General features: G+C 40.9%; 1 protein-coding gene across 4 annotated transcripts in view; it reads right to left on the bottom strand.

Annotated features, from left to right (window-relative positions):
- Positions 1–24,845, bottom strand: part of RBMS3 (RNA binding motif single stranded interacting protein 3) — a 1,487,986-nt gene that overhangs the window by 1,411,866 nt on the left and 51,275 nt on the right. For 3 of the 4 annotated variants that reach the window (XM_073222890.1, XM_037008603.2, XM_037008604.2), the window contains exon 3: positions 8,638–8,797. In XM_073222890.1, coding sequence (XP_073078991.1) covers positions 8,638–8,797 — 160 coding nt within the window. Of the gene's footprint in view, positions 1–8,637; positions 8,798–24,845 lie in introns of those variants that run through there. The other variant, XM_073222891.1, reaches the window with a different exon arrangement.

Genomic DNA, 24,845 nt, shown 5'->3' with positions numbered 1-24,845 from the left:
GGCTATCATCAGACTTCTCAAAAGAAACCTTACAGGCCAGAAGAGAATGGCATGATATACTTAATGCAATGAAACAGAAGGGCTCGAACCAAGAATACTGTATCCAGCAGGATTATCATTTAAATATGAAGGAGGGATTAAACAATTCCCCGACAAGCAAAAGTTGAGGGAATTTGCCTCCCACAAACCACCTCTACAGGGCATCTTACAGGGACTGCTCTAGATGGGAGCACTCCTAAAAAGAGCACAGAACAGGCTGGTGGAGCCAAGATGGTGGCGTGAGTAGAGCAGCGGAAATCTCCTCCCCAAACCACATATATCTATGAAAATATAACAAAGACAACTCTTTCTAAAATAGAGACCAGAGGACACAGGACAACATCCAGACCACATCCACACCTGCGAGAACCCAGCACCTCACGAAGGGGGTAAGATACAAGCTCCAGCACCGCGGGACCCGAGCTCCCCTCCCCCCAGCTCCCGGTGGGAGGAGAGGAGTTGGAGCGGGGAGGGAGAGGGAGCCCAGGACTGCTGAACACCCAGCCCCAGCCATCCAGACCAGAGCGCAGACACAGTGCATGTGTGGGATCCTGGATACTAGGGAAACAGGCCAGCAAGACTGGTGAGCAGGTGCCTCAGGCCGATGCTGGAGAACAAAGAAATGGGAGTGGCCATTTTATTTTTTCCTCTTTTTTTTTTTGGTGAGTGCTTTTTGTAAGTCTTAAAGGGACAGGGACCCCAATACTAGGGAAACAGGGCAGCAAGACCAGTGAGCAGGTCCCTGAGGCTGGCGCCTGAGGACAAAGAAAATAGTGTGTTTTTCTTTATTTTTTTAAAATTATTTGATTTATTTTTCTTTTTTTTGTTGTTGTTGTTGTTGTTTTGGTTTGGCGAGTGCGTTTTGGAGTCTTAAAGGGGCAGGGCGGGACACTTAGTCCAGAGGCAGGGAATCTGGGGAATCTGGGGATCTCTGGGCACTCTAACCCCCTGGGCAGCAGGGAGCATGGAGGCCCCTTACGGAGATAAATAGCCTCCCGGTCGCTACCCCTCCAACGGGGCTCCACCATTTGGGAGGAGCAGCCCGCACCAAGCCACAGCTAAAGCAACAGCGGAGATAAACTCCATAGCAGCTGGGCAGGAAGCAGAAGCCCTGTCTGCGTGCAGCTGCCCAGCACAAGCCACTAGAGGTCACTGTTCTCCCAGGAGAGGAAGGCCACAAACCAACAAGAAGGAAAGCTCTTCCAGCCGTCACCGTACCAGCTCTGCAAACTATCTCTATCACCATGAAAAGGCAAAACTACATGCAGACAAAGATCACAGAGTCAACACCTGAGAAGGAGACAGACCTAACCAGTCTTCCTGAAAAAGAATTAAAAAAAAAAATCATGAACATGCTGACGGAGATGCAGAGAAAAATGCAACAGCAATGGGACGAAGTCCAGAGGGAGATCACAGATGGCAGGAAGGAGAATACAGAAGTGAAACAAACTCTGGAAGGATTTATAAGCAGAATGGATGAGATGCAAGAGGCCATTGAAAGAATAGAAACCAGAGAACAGGAACGTATAGAAGCTGACATAGAGATAAAAGGATCTCCAGGAACGAAACAACACTAAGAGAACTATGTGACCAATCCAAAAGGAATAATATTCATATTATAGGGGTACCAGAAGAAGAAGAGAGAGGAAAAGGGATAGAAAGTCTCTTTGAAGAAATAATTGCTGAAAACTTCCCCAAACTGGGGGAGGAAATAATCCAACAGACCACGGAAATACACAGAACCCCCAACAGAAAGGATCCAAGGAGGACAACACCAAGAAACATAATAATTAAAATGGCAAGGATCAAGGACAAGGAAACAGTTTTAAAGGCAGCTAGAGAGAAAAAGGTCACCTATAAAGGAAAACCCATCAGGCTATCATCAGACTTCTCAACAGAAACCCTACAGGCCAGAAGAGAATTGCATGATATATTTAATACAATGAAACAGAAGGGCCTTGAACCAAGGATACTGTATCCAGCACAACTATCATTTAACTATGATGGTGGGATTAAACAATTCCCAGACAAGCAAAAGCTGAGGGAATTTGCTTCCCACAAACACCTCTACAGGGCATCTTACAGGCACTGCTCTAGATGGGAGCACTCCTAAAAAGAGCACAGAACAAAACACCCAACATATGAAGAAAGGAGGAGGAGGAATAAGAAGGGAGAGAAGAAAAGAATCTCCAGACAGTGTATATAACAGCTCAATAAGTGAGCTAAGTTAGGCAGTAAGATACTAAAGAGGCTAATCTTGAACCTTTGGTAACCACGAATTTAAAGCCTGCAATGGCAATAAGTACATATCTCTCAATAGTCACCCTAAATGTAAATGGACTGAATGCACCAATCAAAAGACACAGTGTAATAGAATGGATAAAAAAGTAAGACCCATCTACATGCTGCTTACAAGAAACTCACCTCAAACCCAAAGACATGCACAGACTAAAAGTCACGGGATGGAAAACCATATTTCAGGCAAACAACAGAGAGAAGAAAGCAGGGGTTGCAGTACTAATATCAGACAAAATAGACTTCAAAACAAAGAAAGTAACAAGAGATAAAGAAGGACACTACATAATGACAAAGGGCTCAGTCCAACAGGAGGATATAACCATTCTAAATATATATGCACCCAACACAGGAGCAACAGCATATGTGAAACAAATACTAACAGAACTAAAGGGGGAAAAAGACTGCAATGCATTCATTTTAGGAGACTTCAACACACCACTCACCCCAAAGGATAGATCCACCGGGCAGAAGATAAGTAAGGACACAGAGGCACTGAAAAACACACTAGAACAGATGGACCTAATAGACATCTATAGAACTCTACATCCAAAAGCAACAGGGTATACATTCTTCTCAAGTGTACATGGAACATTCTCCAGAATAGACCACATACTAGCCCACAAAAAGAGCCTCAGTAAATTCCAAAATATTGAAATTCTATCAAACAATTTTTCAGACCACAAAGGTATAAAAGTAGAAATAAATTCTACAAAGAAAACAAAAAGGCTCACAAACACATGGAGGCTTAACAACATGCTTCTAAATAAGCAAAGGATCAACGAACAAATCAAAATAGAGATCAAGGAATACACAGAAACAAATGACACCAACAACATAAAACCCCAACTTCTGTGGGACGCAGCAAAAGCAGTCTTAAGAGGAAAGTATATAGCAATCCAGGCACACTTGAAGAAGGAAGAACCATCCCAAATGAATAGTCTAACATCACAATTATCGAAAGTGGAAAAAGAAGAACAAATGAGGCCTAAAGTCAGCAGGAGGGACATAATAAAGATCAGAGAAGAAATAAACAAAATTGAGAATAGAACAATAGCAAAAATCAATGAAACCAAGAGCTGCTTCTTTGAGAAAATAAACAAAATAGATAAGCCTCTAGCCAAACTTATTAAGAGAAAAAGAGAATCAACACAAATCAACAAAATCAGAAATGAGAACAGAAAAATCACGACAGACTCCACAGAAATACAAAGAATTATTAAAGACTACTATAATAACCTATATGCTAACAAGCTGGGAAAACTAGGAGAAATGGACAACTTCCCAGAAAAATACACAGAAAGAAACAGAAAATCTAAACAGACCAATTACCAGCAATGAAATTGAAGTGGTAATCAAAAAACTGCCAAAGAACAAAGCCCCCAGGCCAGATGGATTTACCTCGGAATTTTATCAGACATACAGGGAAGACATAATACCCATTCTCCTTAAAGTTTTCCAAAAAATAGAAGAGGAGGGAATACTCCCAAACTCATTCTATGAAGCCAACATCACCCTAATACCAAAACCAGGCAAAGACTCCACCAAAAAAGAAAACTACAGCACAATATCCCTGATGAATGTAGATGCAAAAATACTCAACAAAATATTAGCAAACCAAATTCAAAAATACGCCAAAAGGATCATACACCATGAACAAGTGGGATTCATCCCAGGGATGCAGGGATGGTACAACATTCGAAAATCCATCAACATCATCCACCACATCAACAAAAAGAAAGACAAAAAACACATGATCATCTCCATAGATGCTGAAAAAGCATTTGACAAAATTCCACATCCATTCATGATAAAAACGCTCAACAAAATGGGTATAGAGGGCAAGTACCTCAACATAATAAAGGCCATATATGATAAACCCACAGCAACATCATACTGAACAGCGAGAAGCTGAAAGCTTTTCCTCTGGGATCGAGAACAAGACAGGGATGCCCACTCTCCCCACTGTTATTCAACATAGTACTGGAGGCGCTAGCCACGGCAATTAGACAAAACAAAGAAACACAAGGAATCCAGATTGGTAAAGAAGAAGTTAAACTGTCACTATTTGCAGATGACATGATATTGTACATAAAAAACCCTAAAGACTCCACTCCGAAACTACTAGAGCTAATATGGGAATTCAGCAAAGTTGCAGGATACAAAATTAACACACACAAATCTGTGGCTTTCCTATACACTAACAATAAACTAATAGAAAGAGAAATCAGGAAGACAATTCCATTCACAATAGCATCAAAAAGAATAAAACACCTAGGAACAAACCTAACCAAGGAAGTGAAAGACCTATAGCCTGAAAACTATAAGACACTCCTAAGAGAAATTAAAGAGGTCACTAACAAATGGAAACTCATCCCATGCTCCTGGCTAGGAAGAATTAATATCGTCAAAATGGCCATCCTGCCCAAAGCAATATACAGATTTGATGCAATCCCTATCAAATTACCAACAGCATTCTTCAATGAACTGGAACAAATAATTCAGAAATTCATATGGAAACACCAAAGACCCCGAATAGCTAAAGCAATCCTGAGAAGGAAGAATAAAGTGGGGGGATCTCACTCCCCAACCTCAACCTCTACTACAAAGCCACAGTAATCAAGACAATTTGGTACTGGCACAAGAACAGAGCCACAGACCAGTGGAACAGAATAGAGACTCCAAACATTAACCCAAACATATATGGTCAACTAATATTCGATAAAGGGGCCATGGACATACAATGGTGAAATGACAGTCTCTTCAACAGATGGTGCTGGCAAAACTGGACAGCTACATGTAAGAGAATGAAACTGGATCACTGTCTAACCCCATACACAAAAGTAAATTCGAAATGGATCAAAGACTTGAATGTAAGTCATGAAACCATAAAACTCTTAGAAAAAAACATAGGCAAAAATCTCTTAGACATAAACATGAGTGACCTCTTCTTGAACGTATCTCCCCAGGCAAGGGAAACAAAAGCAAAAATGAACAAATGGGACTATATCAAGCTGAAAAGCTTCTGTACAGCAAAGGACACCATCAATAGAACAAAAAGGTATCCTACAGTATGGGAGAATATATTTACAAATGACAGATCTGATAAAGGGTTGACATCCAAAATATATAAAGAGCTCACACACCTCAACAAACAAAAAGCAAATAATCCAATTAAAAAATGGGCAGAGGAGCTGAATAGACAGTTCTCTAAAGAAGAATTTCAGATGGCCAACAGACACATGAAAAGATGCTCCACATCACTTGTCATCAGAGAAATGCAAATTAAAACCACAATGAGATATAATCTCACACCAGTAAGGATGGCTATCATCCAAAAGACAAACAACAACAAATGTTGGTGAGGTTGTGGAGAAAGGGGAACCCTCCTACACTGCTGGTGGGAATGTAAATTAGTTCAACCATTGTGGAAAGCAGTATGGAGGTTCCTCAAAATGCTCAAAATAGAATACCATTTGACCCAGGGATTCCACTTCTGGGAATTTACCCTAAGAATGCAGCACTCCAGTTTGAAAAAGACAGATACACCCTTATGTTTATCGCTGCACTATTTACAATAGCCAAGAAATGGAAGCACCCTAAATGTCCATCAGTAGATGAATGGATAAAGAAGATGTGGTACATATACACAATGGAATATTACTCAGCTATAAGAAAAAAACAGATCCTACCATTTGCAACAACATGGATGGAGCTAGAGAGTATTATGCTCAGTGAAATAAGCCAGGTGGAGAAAGACAAGTACCAAATGATTTCACTCATATGTGGAGTGTAAGAACAAAACTGAAAGAACAAAACAGCAGCAGAAGCACAGAACCCAAGAATGGACTAACAGTTACCAAAGGGAAAGGGACTGGGGACGATGTGTGGGAAGGGAGGGATAAGGGTGGGAAAAAAGAAAGGGGGAATTATGATTAACATGTATTGTGTGTAGGGGGGCACGGGGAGGGCTGTACAACACAGAGAAGAGAAGTAGTGATTTTACAGCATCTTACTATGTTGATGGACAGTGACTGAATGGGTATGTGGGGGGGACTTGGTGAAGGGTGGAGCCTAGTAAACATAATGTCTTTCATGTAATTGTAGATTAATGATACTAAAATAAAATTAAGAAAAAAAAAAGAAAGTCTATGTTGTCTACTATACATTAATTTTGTGTAAGTGATCTCATTTCTATGGGCTAGACAGCGGGTATGAATTTAAGATCTGGATCAATGTGGTACACTATAGAGACAGCATGTGAGGATGTAGGAGCTCCAGTGCAGAAAGGACCATAAAATATTAAATCCCTGGGAAGTCTAGCAATAAAACTTTAAGTTGGAATCAATACCATCTCCATCTCCAAAGGACAGGGAAATCTCAGCTATCCCTAGGTAATACATAATTTGAAATTATTCATTTTCAACCAATTTCTCATATGTATCTTTATGATTTTTCTATTTTAGTTATCAGTTCTTCCTGAGCCAACCTCCTTCCTGTCTGTTTCTTGAGTTGACTGGGGCAATGAAACTTCAATCATCTATGAATCTCCTCTTCCTGGCAAGTGGTTATCATTGAAGAGCCAGAGTGGGGAATCAGAGCACAGCAGGACAGTCTGGCATGTACCAGCTGAATCTGGGATAAAATGGAACTAAAATTTCAGCCTTATATGATGAGAACCACAGAAGAAGCACCCCTATTAGGTCAGCTCCAAGAGAGCAAGTAAAGAAAAACACACAAAGAAGAAGAGAGAAAGGCACCACAGCAGAGATTGTAGGAAAGGCAACTGGAATGGACACAGAGGAGAGAGCCTGCCCCAGGGCCTGAGGGCACCCAGTGAGTTATGCCCAGAGTCCAGGAGTTAGGGAAGGACGAGGAAAACTAACACTAGTTTTTTCTGCTCTCATCCTTGTACCAGGGGCCTGCTTAATTCAAGCAGCCCTGATGTCATGGTCTTTGCAAAAATTTCTATGTTTTCTTTTATACCTTCAGAAGGTTAAAACTTACAGCTCCTAATTCTTGAGTTTGACTATGTTTTGCATCAGATTTTTTCCTTGTCCCAGGGATTTTGGTATGCTTACTGGCATAAGACTAACAAGTTAATTCTGATAGAACTCAAATCCTGAGAGTAATACTAGTTCAGACAATTGTAAAAAATACACTTTAATTTTTTACTTATGTTTAAATAGAAATTCTTAAGAATGTCCTGCTATTTACTACACTGTCAAATGTCTAAGTCGGGAAGGTCTGTTTCATGAGAAGCTGGGAGGTTTCCTCATCCTTTAGAAAAGGGGAGGGGGCAGAGAAGGAAGAACACCCCTTCCTGTCTTCTGCGGTTACCAGCCATAAGTACCTAGGAACACACCCAAAATGTCAGGGTGGAAAAGGTGCCTCACATCAAGATGATTGGCTCACAGTTACCATGAAATGAACCTAAGTATATTATTTCATACTTAAATATTTCTACTAAAATACCCTTCCCTTCTAACTGATTTCAAGCTGAGTCAAATAAAGATACTATTTATGCCAAATATCTAGTAAAAGTCCATTCTAACATAGCTCAGATTTCCATAATTTCCTTATACTGTGGATAAAATGGAATGCCTTAATATACATACACTTACATGTATATTTGAATATATATACTTATCAACATCCAAACTGAGTCAAAGCCATTCACATCTCTGATGTCTACTTTTTAATCAAATTTCTAATCAAAGCATGGTTTGCAGATGAAAAGATTCAATTCAGACACAGATAATTGAATTGATGGATAAATATTAAACCAAACCCATGGAAATAGGTTCGGTTCACCTATTTTCATTGACCTGAGAATCCAGTCTATTCATTAATTATAGTGTGTGATTTAAAGTTTATAGAGTCAAAAAGATACTGAAAAAGTTAATATAATGAAATATTCTGTGTATGAAATCTCAAAATCTAGTTGCATTCCATAGTTAAATTTACCTGTAAACTAGAACTATAACTTAGCATCTTCTCAAGATAATTAAAATATTACCAAATGATAATCTTAAAACTGTTTCAAAAGGTGATTATGTAAATCCTTAGTTGGTTTATACTATATTACCATTAGAAAAATAAAATTTTAAACTACCCACACCTATTTTTTATCCATACTTCAGTTGAAAAAACTTCTTTAAAAATACAAATGTTTGATTTAAAAAATAGTATATACTATTTTCTTTAGAGAAATATAAAAGTAAATAATCACATAACTTTCAGGATATGAGAGAAAAATGACCATAACTTAAGTGCAAGAAGAATAAAGTTTGGTTTACCTACCTTTAATGTGATACTATAATGTCCAACAAATGTTGCATTTATCCATGATCTTGAATGAGGATAGCCCAGGAATTCTATATGATACTGTTCAACATTGCCATCCTGGTCATAGGTCACGTATTTGCCTTTAAAGGGATCAGTGCAAAGTATCCCTGGCCAACTTTCAAAAGAAAATATTTAAAATTACTTTGATGCTTTATAAAAGGCAAACATCGATATATCTGTCATAATCACATGTCAAACTTTCTCCCTAGAATTTTAATAACTTTCACAGAACTTAGACATATTCGTACTTGCATCTTTTAAAAGTAGGATATTCACTTTATATAGACAATCAGGTATATCTTTGTAGATACAGAAAGCCGTGGAATAGTGCCATATTTAAGATATACATACTCTATCAGGAGAAGGGATTAGAAGGCCAAAGAATGACCTCCAGGGCCTATAAGAGATATTTAGGTACTACTAATAAGAAAGATAAGAGAAAAAAATTCAACAAATTCATGGTAGGGTTGAATCAACTCTAACCAAACAGAATGATTAATTAATAAAATGCTAACCCCCTGACAGGCCTTCTGACGCAGTAGGAGAGAGCTGGCATTTCTTGAGACAGGACTGCCAAAGGGATACTGGGAGCTCAGACTCTGATAACACTGGTGATTATAATTACTGTGAGAAAAGCAGAAATAGAGCACAGCAGTACTATATTGTTCTGTTTTCCCCCATCTGCTCCACTGGCAGATGACCAAATTGCTAAAAATCCTCAGTACTTGAAATAAAATTTACCTTTTACAAAATAAGTCTTCAGGGATGTATTCTTTCATGACATAAACCTCTACAAATCCCCTGATATGCTTAATTTTTCCATTTGGCAAAAACAGACTAAATACATCATCAACCATGTGTTAACTATTTTACTAGTCATTCTAGATTTGGACCTACTGTTATGAGAATAAGCAGGAAGGGAAGGCAGCAGGGTCAAGAAGCTGTGACTAAGGAATATGCAGTAGAAATCTGACTGAATTTTCTAGATCGATATCCAAAACATGCATATGTAATATACCCAAACATAAAAAATCTGTACAACTGTCAGTTTCCACTTCAGTTTGCAGCATGGCAGAGTGAGAAGAATAGTGAGGTTCAAATAAGAGGAGACATGGGCTCTAGTTCTGCCTCCTGCCAGAGGACAGGCCTTGAGTGGGTAACTGGGCTTTGCTATAACTCTGGCTCCTCACTGTGCTGTTACAAACTTCAAACAGACATGTGCTTTACACATTATTGTTTTCTGACAAATTAAAATATTGTAAAGTGCCATCATTTTGGACTGAATTGTGCCCCCCAGGTCTCCTAGCCCTTTCTCACCAATTCATATGTTGAGGTCTTAACCGCCAGTATATCAGAATGGGACTGTATTTGGAGACAGTGTCTTTAAGGAAGTAACTAAGTTAAAAGGTGGGCCCTAATGCAATATGACTAGTTTCCTTATAAAAAGAGATCAGGACACTGATATGCACAGAGGGAAAAATACATGATTTCAGATGAAATCAACCCTGCTAACAACTTGATCTCAGACTTCCAGGCCCAAGAATGGAGAGAAAATAAATTTGTTTTTTTTAAGCCACTCTCTTAGTGATACTTTGCTACGGTATTAGTAAAACTGCAGTATTTCCAGAATTTCTCGCCTGGCCTTAGTCCATCTCCATATCAATAGGTGTTGCCAAGGGGTGGAGGGAAGTACCATCTCCATATCAATAGGTGATTACAAAGGGGGTGGAGAGCCAGCATGCACCTAGACAGAAGAGCATTGGTTGGGCCTTGACAGCTGGGTCTCAAGAGACATGGTGAGTAGGAATAGACTGCTTGTAAGTAATAAAAGGGTTTCTCCCACTTTATTGCTCCCTTTAACTGATTTCTGCTTCAAAGGTTATTTGCCCCAGGCTGGGAATGTATTTCCCCCTGGAGTTACTTGCAGCGGCAACTGGCAGGACTTCTGAAACCAAAATGTCTTCACTTGGGTGGGCTGCCCCTAGAGATGGTGGGGAGGTACCCCGAAACCCTGCTGTGGATGGTGGGGAGGTCCCAGTGGTGACTGTGGTGGGGGGTGACAATTCACCCTTCCCTCCAGCAGCAGTGGAGGGTGCTGCTTCACATGGAAGCCTCCTATCCATGGGGCTTCCACTCGGGGAGCCCCTAGTGGGGATTTGGTTCAGAGTAAAGCACCTCCTAGAAGGGTGGGCCTTAATCAGGAGTAGGGAAGGGTAGAGACACCAGAATCTGTGGAATTAGTCTTCCGTAAGATAGAAGACTGCTTAGAGGCCCTGAGTGGCCATGTAGTGGCCAGAATTGTGGGATGTTTGTTTCTCAAGATACTGGAAAGGGTTACTGAGGAGAGAGAGACACACTTCGGCATCTCTTGGAAGAGCTGGGGGCGTTGACCTGGGGATGCCCTTAAGAAAGAGAGACAGTTATTGAGAAGTCAGGTCACACTCCTGAAAGATAAGTGAATAGTGAAGGAGAAGGCAACAGGAGAATCCGCACTGCAGAAGGCCTTCCCAAGAGGGAAGGAGTGGTGCCTTTAGCCCCAAAGATGGTAGAGGAGATATCAGGAGAGGATGAGGGGGTGGGCCAGGGGCCGAACTGTTGCTGAGGTCACTGCCCAAGGTACCAGACCCTCCAGAATTAAAGGTCCATGTTAGGGTCTAGGACTCCCGGGTTTCCCAGAGAACAAGACACACGGACACGGAGATGAAAATCCAAGCAAAGTCTTTATTCAGCCAGCAAGCTGGGGTCGACAGCACCTCCCCTGACACGCAGGCCGAGTCCGAGCTGCCGACCCCGAAGCAACTTTGGGTATTGATTATATAGGATCTTCACAGCAGTTACATCAAAGCCCGCGCAGTTCTACAACTAATAGGTTTAAAACACACTCTATATTGTAACCAATGGGAAACATTGTAACCTTTTTAGGGAACGTGCCAGTTGCCTGCCCGCTTCAATTGTTATCTCTTGCTTACCCAAGAATGTCTATGTGACTTATCACGGGTTACATCCCCAGGCGTTCCCAGGCTGTTGCCCACTTCTAGTCATCTAACTTAGGGTAGGCGCATTTCTCAGAAGCCTCGGGTAATTTACACAAGAAAAGACTGGGTGGCTCTCGCTCTAGGCAGTTAGGTTAAGTGTCATTAGTTCTTTTTCCTGACTTGATGCTCTCTGCACTCCGTTACAGTCCACCCAGTTGTAATAAAGAAAATAAAAATGCAACAACTGTGGGCTTTGTAGGGAGAGGAGCAGCCCCCTCCCCATGTTGTGGAGCCCTCCATGTTCTGCCCCTATACCAGGATGAGCTGGGGGATATAAGCATCTGGTTTCCGCAAAAGCCGTAGGAACCTTTGCGTACGTGACTTTTTTGGCTTTGGGATATGGGGGTGGAAAACACTGTTATTTTGGATTCTGAAATGGGTAGACTGGCTACCCTGATGACTCACCCTTCCCCCTGGTAGCAGTTGCAAAGTGCCCGTCACACCACCGGGAATCACGTGCTTCTGTATTGGCTGGCAACAGCCATCAGGGCAGTCTGGCCTAATCGGTGCATTACCATACTTACCCACTAGCTGGAAAACACACGCAGAGCTCCAGCAGGTGTTACATGAAGTGGGAATTAAAAATATCATCTATGATATGGACCCCCAGGTCCCCGATGAGTTGTTGTTCACCATAGGAATGAGAAATCTGGTGCTCCATACAGCTCCCCATTTCTTTTTGGGTCCCTACTGAATATTCTTTTCTTTTTTTTTTCCTTCTGAATATTCTTGTGCCCAACATACAGCAACCCATATAGTGACACTACTTGTACTTTAGCAGATATGGGGGAGGTTGAAACAATAAGAGCACAGAAGGAAGTATGGGCTACGACTGAAAGGAGAGGTGCAAAGGGCCTTGTGAAGGTCTCCAGGATCCAGGTGTAGGTTGATTTCATAAAGGTGGGGGTAGTGAAAGAAAAACTTGGGCAACCCAATAGGATCTTGTTAGAACTATGGCACCAATTAAAGCCAGAGCAGCAGTTCCAGCTGCTGAGGTACAGGACACAGAAGCCAGAGGCAAAGCCCCATTTCTGGCCTGTATCCAGGCAAGATTTCCTGGGGAGCAGTACTCAGGCTCTGCCTGGGCCCTAACCCCCGCAGGAGGATGACTGGATGTTGTGGTTTGACTGAGGATGGGGTCAAGGCCCCCATTCTGGGGGATGTGGTAGGGTCTGGAGGCCACATGGAAAATTAGCAATTTATTGGTCCGGTGAGTGTCCAATGTGTCCTGGCATTGATGGACACAGGAGCTGAATGTTCTGATTTATGGCAACCATGAGCATTTTCCTGGGATCCCTGCTGTGATAGATGGCTATGAAGTAAGGCAATTAGAGTGAAGAAAGCTCAAATCCCAGTGTGGATTTTTACTCTCAAAGGAGTATACTATGTACATTTTTCAAACCCTAAATATATTTTAGGGGTGGATATCCTGTAGGGTGTGTGGTTACAGACCACTGCACATTATTTGTGTATGTGTGGTAAAGGAAGTTCTGAGAGGACAGGCTAAGCACCCACCTGTAGCTCTGCCTGTACCTCAGCAGGTGACAAATACTAAGCAATATAATAGGGAACACAAGGAAATTGGAGAAACTGTACAGGAGTTGGAGAATGTGGGCATGACAAAGCCCACTCATAGTCTTTTTAATTCCCCAGTGTGTCTTGTAAAAAAGGCAGACAGCTCCTGGCATATGATTGTGGATTACAGGGAACTGAATTAAGTAACATCCACTTTGCATGATGCTGTCTCCTCTATAGCAGCCCTTATGGACACCCTCAGTCACGAACTAGGGATGTATCATCATGTTGTGGACTTTGTTAATGCTTTCTTCTCTACTGACATAGAACAGAAAAGTCATCAACAGTTCACCTTCACATGATAAGGCCAGAAGTGGACATTCACTGTCCTTCCACAGGGATACTACCACCATTTGTCACAGTCTTGAAGCCCAGGACTTGGCCACATGGAAGAAACTGCAAACGGTGTGGCTATATCACTACACTGATGATATCACGCTCACATCTGATTCTCTCTCAATTTAGAAGGGGCAGTTTCTCAACTGCTGCAACATCTATAGGAGAAAGGTTGGGCTGTGAACAACACCAAGGTTCAGGGCCATGGTTTGTCAGTAAAGTTCTTGGGGGTTTGTCTGGTCAGGTAAAAACCAAAGTTATCCCAGAAGCAGTCATAGAAAAGGTCCAGGCTTTCTCTGCCGCTACTATTGTGGCAGTATTACACAGTATTACACAGAGTTTTTGGGTCTTTTGGGCTACTGGAGAGTGTTTATCCTGCAGTTGGAACACATTCTGAGGCCTTTAACTGGTTGGTACAAATGGGCACAGGAGAGACTGGGAGGAAACACGTGTAGCTGCTTTTACCACTGCTGAACTGCTTGACTGTAATGAACTTCCTCAAGGCCCTGTGAGTTAGATGTTTATATACCCGAAGACGGTTATGGATGGAGCCTTTGGCAGAAGATTGAACAGACCCACCAACCTACTGGATTCTGGTCACAACTATGGAAAGGAGCAGAGGTCCAGTACACCTTGATAGTAAGCAACTGGCTGCTGTGTACCATGCCTTGCTGGCTATGGAGTCCATTACCAGAACAGCTCCAACCAAGGTAATAACCACCTATCTCATCGCAGGGTGGGTGCAAGACTGGACCCAAAGGCCAAAGGGTGACATGGCACAGACGTCTACACTGGCCAAATGGGACTCATATTTACAGCATTACAGCTCCCTCTCCACTAGCCTCTTAAGTGGAGAACTCTAACGCTTATTGGGGCCAGTGACCTATACCAGTGCAAACCAGGAAGAACTTGCTTTTGTGCCATTGGTAGCCAAGAGTCCTTATCAGGAGGGATAAGCCCCTACACCTGAAGATGCTTGGTATACAGATGGCTCCTGTCATGGGCAGCCTCCAAAGTGGAGGGCTGTGGCTTTCCATCCTAAGACTGAGACAATATGGATGGAGAGGGGAAGAGCAGTTAATGGGCTGAGTTGCAGGCAGTATGGCTCGTGATCACCCAGGAGCCCTCCCTTATAATGGCCTGCACTGACAGCTGGGCCATCTATAGGGGCTTGATCCTGTGGCTACTGACATGGTACCATGCCAACTGGATGGTTGGTCACCAGCCCCTTTGGGGGTAAGAACTGTGGCAAGACCTATGGGCCTCTGGTCAGACTAAGACAGTTACCGTATATCATGTGACTGGCCATTTGCCTTTGGCATCCCCAGGAACTGATGAAGCAGACACACTGGCCCAGGTGCATTGCTAGAAGGAAAGCCTGCCTCTGATGTGGCCCAATGGTTACATTGGTGTTTGTTGAATGTGGGGCAAAAGAAAATACAGACTGTAGCCTGTCGGTGGGGCTTGCTGTTCACCTTTGAAGAAGTCAGCAGAGCCCAGAAGGAGGGTCTTATGTGCTCTAAGAGGGACTTAGTACAGTGAGTCCCACAGTAATATGGGACAATAGTAAAGGGGCTAGTACCCCTTGTCAGGTGGCAGATAGACTATATTGGGCCTCTGCCTGTATCAGAAGTGTATCAGTATGCCATGACTTGTGTGGACACAGCTACTGAACTACTGACTGCTTTTTCTGCACATTGTGCAAATCAGCAAATGACCAAAAGGGGCCTTGAGCATCTCTTTGCAGCTTATGGCTGGCCATGGGTGATTGAGAGCAATCAAGGTACCCACTTTACTGGACATGTGTTACAAGAATGGGTGCAGCAGTTAGGGATAAAATAGAAGATTCATGTACCATATAACCCTACTGGGACAGGTATGATAGCAAGGTACAATGATTTGTTGAAATCTGGCCTGAAGTCAGACACCAATAGTCTATGGGTCTGGTCTGTTCACTTATGGACAATGCTATGGCATTTCCAAGAGAAGCCCCAAATAGGAGCCTTGAGCTCTGGGGACATGCTAACACACCTTGCTGCCTCTCCTACACAACTGTATGTGCAAACCAAAGAGGAGTTATTGAAGCCAGGATATGGTCAGCAGAGCAACATACTGCTGCCAGCCCCAACTGCATTAAACCCTGGAGACCCTGTTGAGTGGACATGGCCCTGGACATTTGACCAGCAATGGATGGCCCCTCTGGCACCTTGAGGAAAAGGACTGGAAGCTGGTCTCCTTTGTGTTCCTGGAGTAAAAGTAGAATGGCCCCCAAAGATCATGGTAGTGTACCCAAAACGGCCATGAAGTAAGAGCATCTTAAGGGGTTGTTTTATTTTATCTTAATGGTCAGTGCATGTACCTCCTGTAGCCTTGTATATTGACCCATCTGTAACTCCTACAGGGAGGTGGGTGAAGGTCTGGTATATTAGACCAGGATGAGATTCCATTCCTGCCACTGTCTTATCACAAGATCACTCTCTCGCATGCATCCTACCTAATGGACAAGATTTGCCTATGCTGGTGTCTTTAAAACATGTATCTTATTGCTCTTAAGGTTATTTTCTTCTAGTCTCTGTGGACTGGACCCACCCCCTGTCTGCAGCTGCCATGTGATGACTGCTCTGAACTCCCTACCTGTTCAGCTACTGGCACCTATGGAATCGGCAAGATATGGACTTAACCTGCATTGGACTTTGAACCTAGCTGGATCCTCTTTCTTGAGGATTATCATGATTTTATTGCTGTTATTGTTGTATGTTATTAGTCTGGTTACAATACTCCAGTTTTCTCACACAGGGGGCACTGCAGAAGATGGGGAACTAGTAGATTGTGAGGTGAGATTTCTGAAGGGGCGGTCTGTGTGTAAAACTGCAATATTTCCAGAATTTCTTGCCTGGCCTTAGTCCATCTTCATATCAATAGGTGTTTTAAAGGGTGGAGAGAAGTAGTCCATCTCCATATCAATAGGTGATTATAAAGCAGGTGGAGAGCAAGTGGTACCTGGACTGGAGAGGTATTTTTTTGGTTTCTCTGCAGCCGCACCATGGGAAACATGGGCAAGAGTAGACGACTGCTTGTAAGCACAACACAGCCCTTGCAAACTAATATAACTATATAACTGTAACCAGGTAAGATAATTGGATAAATTAGATATTTAGATAAGTTTAAAGCCTAGAGTCAGAAATCAGAAAAACAAAATTCAAAAATTGCTTGGATTTGAGGACTACAGACTGTTGCTCTTCTAAATTATCAGTTGATATTTAAGTTATAAAATCATAAATATAGAAATATATGTCTTAACCAACTACATAAAAGCTTTTACAGATCATAAATTAACAACACAATGTAAACTAAAGAAAACATTTCACGTTTTGTACTATTAATGTAAAAAATCTGATTCTAGGAAGTTGACAAATCCCAAGTATAGGTGCCAGGAGGCGATGATAACAGTCATCAGAGATGGTGGAGTGTGAGAATGGAGTAGGTATCTGTATATTTCCTGGATGCTGAACAGAGTCCTGTGATTCTCGGACCTCTCTCTAGGGGAAGGGAAGGTAGAATTCTACATGGAAGCCCTAGATCATGGAAGAAGAAGGATCAGAGCATTACAAATTGATTCAGGCTATTGGCCTATTGGGCCATGCTTAAGATGAATACTTGAATGGAGTTTATCTTTTAAACTCCACTGGGAAATCTACATTTCTGAAGGAACCCACTCAAAAGATGACTTCAAGAAGGAGACAAATGAGAAAGAATGAGTGTCAGTTGCAATGGAGTCCCCAAACTTATGAGAAATCAAGGAACAGTGGGTCTTTTACCAAATAAACAACTATTTTAAATGCAACCAAACTGTTATTGTTACATTACATTTGTTTAAACTCTTTGTAAAATGTAAGGGGTTCATGTTTAATACTACATGATTTGTACTTCAAAGCATTTAAAGAAGGATTATTGCCAAGCAGTATCAAATTATAAGTAGCACCTACTCTGGTCAGCATAAAACAGTCTTAGGATTTCTAACACTAAAGATATGAAAGAAGGAAATATTTTGGAGTTATGATGTGTAATATGAGCTGCTACTTTTCTGACACAAATTGTGATACAACTATTTTTTACATCAAACCTATTGGGCCCAAGAGTATATAATTTAAATTATCACTCTATGAAATATGAATAAAAATAGAGATAACTAGGAAAAAGAATTATATGCCAATAAAAAAGCTTCCTTTATTTAAAGCATGTTATAGAAAAATATTGCATGCTGCTTTAAAGATAATTTATAAAATGTTCCAAATAACTGAGTACTTTAGAATTTCTTTAGGTAATGCAACGGAATCATCTGGCTCCTAGTCTGTATATCTTGGCTAAAACAGAATGTACCAAACTGCAGGAAAAACCAAGTAAAGGCAACAGATGCAGAAAACACAATGATTTCTCTCCAGCTGTGTGGATAAAATGAGAGTTCCTGTGGCCAGGATTCTCACCTGGCCCTGGTTGACTAGCTCACTGCAAACCTGTGGGCAATTTGACTCTATATATAAAGAGCTCCACCCAGTGCTCTGGGCTCAACACAGTGGCAGGGCTGCAAGGTTGCAGGAGAGCAGAGCAGAGGCTGGAGGGGTGGCAGTACCAAGGACAGAGGTCCAGAGGACGGCTGTGCGGGACAACTGTGTACAGAGTTCCAGAGGATGGCTGTGCGGGATGACTGTGCCGAGAGGCCCAGAGGATGGCTGTGTGGGACGGCTGTGCAGGCAGAGAGGCCCAGAGGATGGCTGTGCCAACAGAGGGGCCCAGTGAACGGCTGTGCAGACAGAGGGGCCCAGACGATAGCTGTGTGTGGACAGAGGCCCGAGGACGGCTGTGAGGGCACATGGACCCAGAGGCAGAGACCAGCTTGCTGCATGCAGACTCGCTCTGAGTGGATGGGATTCTGGTGACTAACCTGCCACCTGGAAATAAAGTTGGGTATAACTCTTTCACCCCAAGAATGTTTTGCTGTCAATTTCTTTGGTCACATTGAATCCATAGTAAACTTGCTTGGGGCTGAAACCCACTGGCAAGACAAGCTGCTACATCCATCATCTTCTCTACCTGGTGTGATTGAAGAAAGTTGATGTCCATTTTTTTCTATAACTTTGACTTCCATTTGAGTCCCAAGGCTGTCCACAATGATAATGCATCATACACTTTATATTGCATTTTTTCACTTTCATATTGATGAGAAATTCTGAAGTGCTGTTTGGGGCTTAAAGGTGCAGAGGGAGTATAGGCACCCAGTGGAAGGGTACCAGAATTAAAAGAAAAGTATATGATCGTTTTTAGAATCGGTGGGCAGTGGGAATGTAAATGTACAAATACAACATGGTCAAACAGATACCAGATGTTGGAATTCACTTGGGGGGAAATGGAAAAATTTGACAGAGCATTCAAAGGAAGTGCAAATATATAATGAAGAGACTGATGTCTTACAGATTTCTTATCCAGTGGAAATGACCTTTAGTAAGATAGCAATTGCCCTCATTAGAAGTTGAAGCTCAAGTCTGACTTCATTTGTATTTATACCTACCAAGAAGTACATGACTATTATTTTCAAACTGTGGTTTGGACGTTTAAGAGGAGAGCAAATTTTACTTGGGCCTCATTCCTGATTTGTGGGAAACAAAATGTATGATTTAGAATGATCACTAACTGAATGTTACATTTGCCAAGAAATCTTTGGGCTGTACTGAACTGCAGGGACTGACGGGACGAGGAAATTTCTTATCTACACACACACATATAAGTATATTGATTCATAAGCAAAAGAATGCAAATAATAGTCAAATAATATTTTATAATACTGAAAACATCTAGTAGAAATCTCCATTCATAAAGTCATACATTATAGCTAAACAGTGTCACTGGGTTGGTTTAACTTAAAGGCATATTGTGTTACTAAACTGTTTGGACTACAGTACATTAGAATGCAAATTATTTTCTATAAATTAATTTTCATATTTATGTAAAGCTTTGTAAAATGTGTAAACATGCCCAAGGTGGTTACCCTAAACAGAACCTAGTTTCCACTTGACAATGTATCTTCCAATACTGAGATGTGCACCATTATTTATTACCTTTAACTTTAGTGTTCTTTGTAGCTGAACACAATGCTCTTTTGATCAACTTTTAAAAATCATGGCTACTTAAATATTAGGGATAGTTTTTTTCTCCCTAGTATATGCAGATATCCTCATCCACAAGCCACATAGGTATAACCCAAAGGGAAGAGGCCGCCTATGTATTTTTATAAGCATATAAAAGTATACTATCTCACAGTATGGAGGTAAATGTAATTATTATAATTTGATTTTCCATGGAGCTTGCCTATAGACAAAGAAAGTGCTATTCTCTTGACATTTATTGTTTTTATTATATAAAGATTAAGTAGGCATTTCTAGCTTTTGTATCAGGCTTTCTTAAGCTTTTTATCTTTATTAGAGAAGGTCATCTCCTATGGGAAAGAATAACTGAGATGTTGATAAGGTTGAGTTTCTGAGCCTACAAAGCTGGTTTAAGGCCATGGGCTAACGATAACAGACCCAGATAATGCTACACTGCAAAGCATCTTTCCACATGAAACTTCAACATCTACAAGATTGTTTACTTAAGAATGGATGTTTGATTGGTTTTAAGTAGGTTAATTCTAGCTTTGTATTCTGCTATTGCAATTTGTTCTGTTGTCATCTTTCTATGTACTTGTGGTACTGAATAAGTGTAATTGCAATTGTAAATATAACTGTATTTGTGTTTCTTAGTCTGTATTTTAAGTCTGTGCTCACTTGTACTAAGTTCATAAAGAGGAATATATGTGATTACTTAGCCAAATGCATTCTACTCTTTCCAATAAGCAAGAGGGTAGATTAAGCTGTATTTTCCAGGCATTCTGATTGTCCTAATCATAGAGCAGAGATAATTTAGGGACTGGAGTAAAACATGTTTCATTTGTATTTCAAATCCTAACCCTCAGTTTTGCAAACATAAAACTGCAAAAGAAATTCCTAATCAAATTTCTTACACAGTATTTCAGATATAGTGACAGGAAGCAAATTCATTTCTTCAAGTTATTTAACCTTCAGAATTTCCATTAGAAAAATATAAACTCTCTGTTAACTTTAGATATGAAAATGACAGGTAAAAAATACCTTCATTAACCTCACAAAATGAGTGTTCATATTAATGTCTTTAAAAATATTTGTTCTTATATAACTATCTAGTTCCTCTTCATGCCCATCCTAATTATTACATAGGAGTCAATTAATAATACATATATTTCAACATTTCACATTTGATCCCTAGAAAAGCCCTCAGTAACAAAAGGTACATATCTCAGAGTTCTACATTTGCAAAGGTATTTAGTGTGTTAGTTTGCTAGGGCTGCCATAGGAAATACCACTGACTGGGTGGCTTAAAGAACAGAAATTCATCTTCATATATTTTTGGAGACTGAAGTCCAAGACCAAACGGTCAATAGGGCTGATGTTTCCTGAGGCCTCTCTTTGGCTTACAGATGGCTGTCTTCTTGCTGTGTCTTTACGTGGTCTTTCTTGTATGTGCACATACATCCCTAATGTCTCTTTGTTCAAATTTCCTCTTCTTATTAGAAGTCTAATCAGATTGTACTAAGGCCTACCCTAGTAGCCTATATTAATTTAATCACCTCTTTAACTCCAAATACCATCATATTCTGAGGTTAGGGCTTTCATATATGACTTTTGGGGGAAAACAATTCACCCCTAACAGTCATAGGGTAAGAACTTGACTTGAAAACCTCTTGTTTGTGTGTTCTGTGTGTGTGTGTGTGTGTGTGTACGTGCGTGCGTGCATTGGATGAAGCCCATTAGACTCTATGAAAGCACACATTCTATATTCTTCATGGAGATTAGTTGAATATGAGTGAAAACAAGGTAATATGAGCCACAGTATCTTAGCTTTGAGAATGTTAAATAGGAGAAAGTAATATAAAATAGCAAGTATTCTGGAAAAATAGTAACAATGGTTGTTATAGTTTTACAATGTCCTGAAATTTCCTCATTAGTACAAGCAGAACAACTGTAACAGTAAGCCAAAATCTGTCACACAACATTTGTAACAACATTGAGTAATAAGCTATCCACATGAATACCAAAATGAGAGCAAGTAGGTACAAACTACTGACAGTTACAAGACCCACAAATTATTAACATTGGTGTGGGAGGAAGCAGGGAGGAAGAGGGAAGGCAATCAGAGATTTGATGCATTTGAGAAATAAAACTGCAAGAAGTTCTCATTGGAAAGTGCAACAGGTTAAAATGAGCACAGCAGCCAAACGTGGGGGGGGGACTGCAACAAAATCTGAAGGTGTCTGAGCAGCCTGGGCCCTGTGAACATTTAAAACTAACCAACAAAGCTCCTTTCTAGGACAAAAGCTCACAGGGAGAAACTGCTGGGAATATAATCCAAATTGAAGGGGACAGAATCAATAAGAATAAAGGCAAGAGAAGACACAAATAAAAGTGGGGATCAAAGGCATCATCCATGAAAGAAAATGTTGGTAAATTGGACTTCATTAAAATAAAAAATATCTGCTCTACAAAAGACACTATCAAGACAATAAGAAAACAATCTACAGACTGGGAGAAAATATTTTCAAAAGACACATCTGATAAAGGACTGATAACCAAAATATACAAAGAACTCTTAAGCTGTACAGCAAGAAAATGAACAACTTGATTAAAAAATGGGCAGAAGATCTAATAGACTCCTCACCAAAGAAGATATACAGATGGCAAATAAGCATATGAAAAGATACTCCACATCATATGCCATCAGGCAAATGCAAATTAAAACAACCATGAAATACCCCTAAACTATAAGAATAGCCAAAATCCAGAACACTGACAACATCAAATGTTGGTGAGGATATGAAGCAACAGGAAGGGACTCTTATTCATTGCTGCTAGGAATACAAAATGATACAGACACTTTGGAAGATAGTTTGGCAGTTTCTTATAAAACTAAATGTACTCTTAAGATATGATGCAGCAATCATGCTCCTTGATATTTACCCAAAGTTGCTGAAAAGCTATGTTCACAAAAAACATGATATATGGATGTTTTTAACAGCTGTATTCATAATTGCCAAAACTTGGAAGCAATAAGATATCATGCAGTATGTGAATGGATATGCAACTGTGATACTTACAGACAAGGGGATATTACTCAGTGATAAAAAGAAATGACTTTTCAAAACTGCATGTCCATGAACATACATGAGGAGACTTAAATGCATATTACTACATGAAAGTAGCCAATCTGAAAGGGCTACATACTGTAAGATGTCAACAATTCTGAAAAAGGTAAAAGCATTCTCAAAAAGGCAAAAGTATGGAGACAGCAAAAAGGATCAGTGGTTGCCAGGGGAGACTGGGAGGGAGTGATGAATAGGTCAATTCATCAGGGGAATTTCATGTCAGTGAAATAATTCTGTATGATATTATGATATTATAATGTTGGATACATGCCATTATGCATTTGTCAAAACCCAGAGAACGTACAACACAAAAGGTGAATTCTAATGTAAACTATGGACTTCAGCTGACAATGATGGCTGAATGCTGGTTTATAGATGGTAACAAATGTTCCATGCTGGTGTGGGTTGCTGATGGTAAATGAGGTTCTGTGGGCCAGGAGAGGAGATATGTGGAAACTCTGTACCTTCTGCTCAATTCTGCTGATTTTTTTACAATTTTTTAGTAAACCAATTTTCAGATTTTTTAGTAATTTTTTAGAATTACCCTAAAAAATAGTCTATTAATTAAAACATGTAAATAAAATTAACTTATTTTAAAATCTGGGTGTGAATAAAGTGAAGGTTCCTATGGCCAGGATCCTCACAGAATCTAAACTACTTTGATGATGTAACTGGCCTGCTACTAGGCTACTGTTTCCATACCCATAGGCAATAAGCTATTGCTGACTGAGTCACTATATAAAGAGCTCTGCCCAGCACTCTGATCACAGGCAGAGATGAAGGAGGACTGCAGACCTGCAGACTGTTGGATGCAGATGTAATTCTAGTGCTCAACCTATCGCCAGGAGAACAAGCCAGGGAATATACCTTTTCAACCCAAGTTCCATTGTTGTTCCTTGGTCTCACTGAATCCATAGTGAACTTGCACAGGGTTGAAACCCATTAGCAAAGATACTGGGTATGTGATTTAGACAAGAAAGCTAAAATAAATTCATTCTGCAAATTCCAGTACTAGAAGAGCTGAAGCAGACTCCATTCTCTATACTCCTCCCCCTAAGTACACCTAAAAATCCTGAGTATTATATATTGAATAAGCATAAGAAGATTCTACAAAATAAAAAGAAGATAAACCAGATAGGGCCTTGAGAGCTGGGAAATGACAAAGCATTGAGTTCCCTGAGCTTTATTTTTGCCTCATAGCACTGGGTACTAAGAAGCCAACATCCTAGAAATACCAACGAGTGGAAACAAACAAGAAGACCATATAAAGCCTGCTCTTTCTAGTCAAAGGGCCAGGATAACAGAACAGAAAACTTTATAAAACAGTAACTGTTTTATTCCAGTCAAATACTATGGAAAAATCTACCACCCCTGTCTTGCCAATGGGTTTCAGCCCCCAGAAAGTTTGCTATGGATTCAGTGACCAAAAAAATGACAGTAGAATATTTTTTGGGGGTGAAAGGGTTTATTACCCGGCTTGTTCTCCTGGCAGTAGGTTGAGCACTAGCATCTCTGCCTCTGCCCAGAGCACTGGGCCAAGCTCTCTATATAGTGCAATAATAGCTTATTGCCTATGGGTGTGGAAGCAGTAGCCCAGCAACAAGCCAGTTACACCATCAAGTGGTTTAAGTTCAGTGAGGATCCTGGCCATAGGAACCCCAGCTTCCCCACAACCCCCATCTCTACCCTGACCAACAAAGGCAAAGCGGGCAGCCTGAACTTCAACCCACCCAGCAGCATTGAAGCACTCTCTCACTTCCTGCTCAGGTGGTGATAGAGAGGCCTACTGGGAAGCTGGGATTTGTATCACCTTCCAACATTAACAATGCCCTCTTGCATGCTATTAGAGGAAGGCACCCAGGGAGCAATACCAAGGTACCTTTACCCCTCCCAGACAAGGTGGTGAGTGAGGAGCCTGAACTCTCATTCCTGCCCAGCAATAATGAGGC

The sequence above is a fragment of the Manis javanica genome, chromosome 15 (genome assembly GCF_040802235.1).
Source record: "Manis javanica isolate MJ-LG chromosome 15, MJ_LKY, whole genome shotgun sequence".
NCBI classification, from domain to species: domain Eukaryota; kingdom Metazoa; phylum Chordata; class Mammalia; order Pholidota; family Manidae; genus Manis; species Manis javanica.
This window is presented reverse-complemented; position numbering and strand designations above follow the sequence as displayed.